Genomic DNA, 7172 nt, shown 5'->3' on the forward strand with positions numbered 1-7172 from the left:
TAAATGGATGTTTTAAATAGCCTGTTTTACTCTTACTCGCGAAAAATAGAATGATGAAAGATGCTGTGTGTTCATTCTGACTAAAAATGATCTCTCCCCTTTTTTAGAGGAATTGAGTCACACATTATTCCCCTTCTTTTAAAGGTATCTTTGACAGTTCAGCATAGATAATTGAAAATCTTGCCGGTTCTTAAATGGCATGCAAGATGGAGAAAGCAGGGAGATGCGTAACAGTATAGGTCGCAACAATAATTACAAGTTTCAAGGAGATGGAATGGTATTTTAGTCCAGAGTATTGTGTCCAGAAAATACTAATTAAATGGGATAAATGATATTTAATGGCAAAATTCTATTTGTGCACGAGGTCTATTTAGTTATAATTGGTTCTCATTTGTTTCTGCCCAGATAGTTCTTCTTTCTGTGTAACGTGACAACCTCTTGATACTCTGTCCTCAGATTTACGAAGCCAAAATGCTGCTAATCCATTGCCAATGTATTTTTGTAAAAACCCATACATTTTCAACTTTCTGCTCCCTTTGTATCCCTGCACTTCCCCTCAGTTGTCACCTCCCGTGTCCATAAAGCGTGCGTGACCAAGAGGACACCTGGAGGTGTTCCCCGGGCTAGCGTCCCCGGTACGTGGCCTTTCTGGGATGCTTTGAATTTTCTGTCCTGGGTTTAGATGCTCCCAGAAACTGAGCACAAAAAAAATCAGTGTCAAAGCTGGTGCTGGGCTGTCCTGAGCTCTGCCAAGCAGGGCCCCGGCCTGTCTGAGACGCTGGAGAGCCCCAGGGCTGTGGGAGTGGGTGTTGGGTCAGAGGACTCGGTTCCTACGAGTATCAGGCTGTTGCACCGAGATGTCTGACTTCAGGCACTGCTTGATTTGAGAGGGAAAACTTCCCTGCCATGTTTGCTTTATCTCTGAATTAATAGTACTTCTGTTCGTGTGGCTGGAACAATCCATTTCTGGGATGTGTAATGCGGTTATTTCAGCCGATCATCTATTTTTCTGTCCCCACACTCCACCGCCACCCTGCCCCATAGTGTTTGGAAATTACATTTTATGGTTAAAATATTTATCTTGTTCTAGTCAGTCTGTGATTTCGTTACTTGTATGTTCCCAGCGTGCTTGAGCATGTGTACTTTATTTCTGTTGTTTCTCTTTCTTTTCCGCTTACGGTGCCTGAGGTTTGGGGTGGTGGAGGTGGTGCCTCCCTCCTCCTCCTCCTCCTCCTCCTGGCTGCTGGAGGAGAGAGCTCAGCTCACCCTGCGTCGGCAAAAAGACCCGGGGCAGCATCTCTCTCCTGCTCGCCACGGGCAGAGTTACCTCAACCCTTCTCCTCGCAGCCGGGCAAGGAGCGAACGGAGCCGGGGTCCACCCCATGACCTGGAGGGACAATTCAGCCTTCAGCTGTGGTGTGAGTTGTTCCCACCGGGGCTGCCTCTCTGGAAAATAATGGTTTCAAGCCATAAGAAGTTAAGGGGAGAAGCCCTCGTCGAGCAGATCTGCTTCTGGGCCGCAGGCGCCTCTTGGCAAATCCCCGTCTGGCAGCGGTGGGATGGGTCGGTCGCCCCGACCGGCTCTGCTCCGGCCGCTCTCGCAACGTGCTCTGATTAGATTTCAAATCAGGGTGACTTGCTCAGAATTCATGATTGATTCGTCTTGAAGGCCAGATGCTTCATTATCTGCTCTAGCTGGTTTTTTCATCTTCCAAGTTCCTGCTTCCTACAGTGGCACCGCGTTAAATAATTAAGTGCTAAACAAGGAAATTGCAACACATGAGAGCGAAGCTGTCTGGATGGCCGTTATAAATCCCCCTTTTCAAAGGCTGCCTGGAAGTGTTGGCTTCAAGGCTGGGAAGGGGGTCGCTGGGCAGCAGCTCAGCGGGAGCCCGAGCCTCTCCTTCCCAAACCCCAGCAGCTGCTCACTCGTGATGGGGCCCCGGCCCCGCAGGGAGAGGGGCATAATTAACCCATCAAACGACGAGGCGCGCGGAGTAACGTGCTGCCGGAGGCAGCGTCTGCGGTAGCCGAGCGTTTTGCTGAGATCCCAGGAGGCCCGTGTCAGCCCTACCCGGTTCCTCCTCTCAGATGCCTGGCTGGACTGAAACAGAGCGGTTGGGGCTGCTTTTGATGGAATTTTATACCTGTTTCCAGAAGTCCTTGTTCAAGGTCACCTTCTCCAGATGCCGTTCGTGGGCAGAGGAGGGAATCGGAGGGATGAACGCACAAGACAACCCAAAGGAAAGAGCGGGGAGCGACTCCCTCCAAAGCTATTAAGGAAGTTGGTCTTTTTCATTAATCACAGCCTCCCCGAGGAGCCTGCAGCAGCCGGGGTCTAAAGGTGCATAGGCAGCTGCTTCTGTGCTGATTTGGTTGATTGGAACAAAATTAAAGTGTTCTTCCGAAAGGATTTTTTGTCTCCGAGAGTGTGGGCAGGCTGAGCCTTTTGCCAGGACCGTTTCTGGACTGTCAGGGGCTCGGTCTGCTGGTGGGACACGCGCAGGCTCGGGGCAGGTCGGGAACATTAATTAGTCACTTTGCATAAAAGGCCGGAGTGGTTCCAGTTCTGGTGCTCTCTCCCTCCCTGGCAGCCCACCCGTGGGAAAAGCCGCTCCCCAGCCCCGTGGGTGCTCGTGAGGGGGCACCGTGTCCCCCGTCGCAGCCATCACACACGTCTGCAGCAGCGTGGGAGCGGTTGGGTGGCCGAGAAGTTTTGTCACACACCCGGGAGCTTCCCCTCCACCACCAGGAGCCCCGTCAGCCAAGGGCGAGTGAGTGTCACCGCCTTGTCCCAGGGTGTTCGAGTCTGTACCTGAAAACTTGGGGAAAAAAAAAGAAGAATGCAACGGAGGAGCAACTCGGGGCGCCTGGGACGTGGCTGGTCCCGGTGGGAGGTAGCGGCTGCGCGGCTTGGTGTGAGCTGGGGGCCCGCAGCACTCACGTCTTCCAGCGGTGGTGTTTAATAGTCAGGTTGGGCTCTTTCTATCCTGAAAACCTTTCCTCCAGAGACAGGAGCGTTCGGCCCACATGGCTTCCACCCCCAGCCTGCCGACATGGTGCCTGCTAAGGGCACTGGGCTCCAGAAGGTCTCTGACAGGCCACTCCTGTCCCCGCGCGAGGCAGAGCCGGGCTCTGCGTTCCTGCACACGTTCAGTCTAGGTAGGCTGAACTCATGCATGAAAGAAGCTTGTGCCCTTCAAAGAAAGTCATTCCTTTTTTCCATCAGGCTCCGTTTAATAGAGTAGCAGCTGCCTCTGAGGCGGGATCCGGGAAGAGGAGCCCTTCGTCAGCGCAGGCTTCCCGGGAGGCTGGCCCAGCTCCCCGGCCCCCGCGGGCTCCCGCAGCAGCACCCGCCGTAGCCATCGCGGCCGGCCTTCGCTGAGCTCCTCCGTTCCCTTGGAGTAGGAGAGGGCTCGACTTCGTGTGACCCAGGGAGAAGCTTCTACATCCCTGCTGCTCCCTGGTGCGTGACCACCCCGCGTGTCTGTAGGAGATGATTTCTGGTTTGCATTCCCTCATGCCACAGGTGCCCATGTCAAGGTCACAGCACGTTTCTTTTGAGAAAGACCCTGAGCGTTGTTGTTGCAGCATGGGGCTGTGCTTCGGCAGAAGGACCGTGTCTTTCCTTGCGAAGGACCTGGCATTCCTTGCTCTGAGCAACACTGGGAGACAATAATTTTCTTGCATTTACTGGAGCACTGGGATTAATTTTGCAGAGGTCCCCAGGCTTCAGTGTGCTCCGTGTTCCCGTGTATTACCCATGAGCTTTGTCCATCTCAAATCACCAAGTTTAAAAATGAAAAGACAATTCCATAGCCTGGTTCGGGGGCTCTGGACACTTCCCCGCTGGGAGCAGAGAAGCTGTTTCTCCCTCTGGAGGTGCTGGTGGATGGAGGGGAGTCAGGAGGCTGGCTCAGGTCTCCTGCCTTTCCAGTGACCCTGTGCAAGCTGCTGGGTCTCCGCGGTTCCCCTGCGCAGGACGGGAGGGAGCAGCTTTAGCTGAGGCTTTAGCCCCAGAGATGCTGTGATGCCCTTGGTCACACTGGAAGTCAAAGGTCAGTGTTACCAGTCTGTTGTGGCTTCGTGCTGGAAGCAGAGCCTTTGCCTCCCCCCGGGAGGTTGTTCCTGCACCACGCGGCTGTTCACGTGGTGCTCGTGGTGACAACAGGCTCCGTGGCCGTCGGGTGGGCAGCGTGGTGCTGCCAGCAGCCATCGCTCTCGCCTCACCCGCCAGCACCGCGCCCAGCGCTGGGCAGGATCTGCTCCGCTGCGAGATGGGGCTCTGCGGGGGCTGGCAGGTCACCGGCCCGCGGGGTGGGGGCTCGGACCTGCTGCCGTCGCTGGCCAAGACAGGAGGTGGGTGGAGGCGGTGCTGCGAGAGCGTTTTGGGCTGTTGGTTTGAGTTCTGCTTCCACGGACAGGAGGGTCTCGCTTCGGAGGAGGCAATCCAGGCAAAACTTGGATTTTTGGTTTAGCAACAAGGGATAATTAGAGAGACTGATCATTCCCCAGGACCACTGAAGCAAATAAACCGCTCGGTGCCCAGCGCAGGATGCGAATGGCATCTAATGGAAATGGTGGGTAGGTCAGCATGGCCATAATTTGGCTTGATGAAGCATCCACATGGGCACGGTGTTAATGCGCTATTGATATTCAGCCAGGCAATTTCCCCTGCGCGGATCGGGCTTGGACTCGTTAGAGCAGAGCTGGGCACTGCAGCGGTAAATGAAGAGGAAAATTGAAGTAATGTTGTATTATAAATTTATGATTTCATCTGCCTGACCTAGAGAGCGTCGAGCGCCGTCGATGCAGGCGAGGGCCCCCCAGGCAGCTCTGCTGGTGCCACTGCCGCCGGGCTTGGCCGAGGAGAGCAGGGCTGCCCTGGGTTCGGAGGCAAACGCACCGCGACGGGAGCACCCCCGGCCCCACAGAGCGTCCCAAGTGGAAGAGATGGCGTCCTGCACCGCACTGCCAGCTCCAAAACCACCCCGGGCAGCTGCCAGCCACCGCCGGGCCGGGGCCGCGGGCACCACACCGGCAGCCCCTGCTCCCCAGGGCAGAGATCGGACGCTGCCCAGCACGCCGGTCCCCCGCGGACCAGGCAGTCACAACCTGACGGATCTGCTTCGGAGTCCTTGGAATCGGAATAAAACTTAATTTTTTCCACTTGGTGAGGAGAGGGGCTGCAGCCAGACGCCGCGGAGCGATTTTTCATGGCAGAGCTCGCAGCGCTGTTAATGGCGTTACTTACTTAGCAAACAATCCATTTATCAATATTGTTGGGGGGTTTTTTTTAAATAAAAAGGAAAAATGGTTTGTAAAGCTTAACTCTGAAAGATCTGATTTAATGACAGAGGTGATTAATTTCTAAGGGAATCCAGCTGTTGAGCTGTGAAATAAATACGCCAGGGCTAAGCGGTGTGTACATATCGCTGAAAGCCGCAGCGCGCTGTCCGGGGATCGCAGGGCTGCTTTCCCCTGGCACTGTTTAATCCTGTAATCAAAATTCATCCAAGCATTTTTATCTTCCAGTTTTAGATTATGATTAATAGTACATTATATGTGTATATATAAATCTCATCAGAAATAAGAGAGACTTGCTGCCGCAGAAAAATAGCTGTACGATGTGTGAGTGTATTAAAGAATAAATAAAAGCAGAGATTAGAGACCCCCAGAAGAACCCTTTGGCTGCTCAACATGTTCTGGGGGTCCGGCCCAGCTGCTGCTTCGTCACTGCCCAGATTTCCACTGACTTCAGATGGAGTGAGAGCAAACCTTCTGTGATGGTTTCTTGGTCTGGAGAGGGCGAGCCTGGAGGGGTCTGGGCTGACGCCGCCGGTCAGCGGGAGCGTAACGCAGCATTTACTGCGCTGGAGTTGCAAAGGGTGGTTCCTGGTTTTAGGAAAACGGAGCAAGGAGGTGCTGAGGATTGGAAGTGAGGTTACATCCAGTCTGAGGAAATCTCCTTAGTGTACAGGACGGCTTGTGGCAGCACCGGGACAGCCGCGGAGGGACCAGAGGGGCTGGTTTGCCTGAGTTAAAACACAGGGTGGGGGTCACAGTGTGTGACCCCTTGGCTGCTGCCATCCGCATGTCTTTCGGGACTGGTGTGACCCCCGGGAGGCAGCAAACCTTCTGGGGACCCTCTGCCCGCGTGTCGGACCTCGCCGCCCATGAGGCCACCCCGGGCCGAGCACCCCCGGCACCCGCCGCGCTCGCAGGGCTCTGCCCTCTCGCCGCCACGGCCTGTCGCTGCCAGCGCCACGGCAGAGCGGGCAGGGCCCCCTTCCTGCGTTTAGTGAGGCATCTTTATTAACAACGTGGTCTCGAGTGGTTATTTTTCTCATAATAAAACTTCAAAAGCTGTCTGAGGTTGGATGCGTTTCTCAGAAATTGCTTTAGGAAGTGGCTCTCATAGCTGGGCTTTACTTTCCTGAAAAATTAAAAGGTCTTTGACTCTCTGGCTCATTGCTGTTGCTGCCTCTAACTCTTTGATGTGTTAACTGTTGTCCTTCACACTCCCGGGATAAAGAATTACTACTACCTTAATCTCCAACTGTCAATAGCTCTGAAGCAAAGTACATTCATTGTAAGCTCTCCAAATGTCAGAGCAAACCTGTGTTATGTGTTTAGCCTTAGCATTTGGCATTTACTCTTCCAGCTAACAAGTATGCACAGTCCTTGGACTTCAGCTACCAAAGTGCATGTTAATTACCTGAGTGACAGGTCTTCTGCACAAAGCCAGGCAGGCGAGGGAGCAGGGAAGCTGCCCAGCTCTAGATGTTTCTATCCAAGATAATAATGAAACCTTCCTGCAGTTCTGCACAAGCGGAATAGATCTTATTTTTTAATACCTTCAGTAAAATCAAGTCTCGCCCATCCTCTATGTCATTTTGCATTGTGTTTAAAAACAAAAAAGCCTTTATTAATCTTGAAACTTCTCTTTCTCTCTCTCTTTCTCTCTTTTTTACGTTTCTGTGGTCAAGGTTACCCGAATTTTGTTGCAACGTATGGCCGAGGATATCCTGGATTTGCCCCAAGTTACAGCTATCAGTTCCCAGGTACGTACATTTCATTTGCAGATTTACTTTTTTTCCCCTCTTTCCTTCTTTATTTTTCTTTTCCTTTTTTTTTTTTTTTAAATCCATAGCTGCAAGCTGAGACAGGCA

General features: G+C 53.1%; 1 protein-coding gene across 13 annotated transcripts in view; it reads left to right on the forward strand.

Moving 5' to 3' along the window:
- MSI2 (musashi RNA binding protein 2) overlaps window positions 1-7172 on the forward strand; it is a 253179-nt gene that overhangs the window by 204097 nt on the left and 41910 nt on the right. For all 13 annotated transcript variants that reach the window (XR_012634867.1, XM_074923064.1, XM_074923065.1 and 10 more), the window contains one exon: window positions 6990-7064. Coding sequence is in view for 12 of the 13 variants with exons in the window: in XM_074923064.1 (XP_074779165.1) it covers window positions 6990-7064 (75 nt within the window). In the remaining variant the exon portion in view is untranslated. The remainder of the gene's footprint in view (window positions 1-6989; window positions 7065-7172) is intronic.

This window comes from Athene noctua, chromosome 19 (assembly GCF_965140245.1).
Source record: "Athene noctua chromosome 19, bAthNoc1.hap1.1, whole genome shotgun sequence".
NCBI classification, from domain to species: Eukaryota; Metazoa; Chordata; class Aves; order Strigiformes; family Strigidae; genus Athene; species Athene noctua.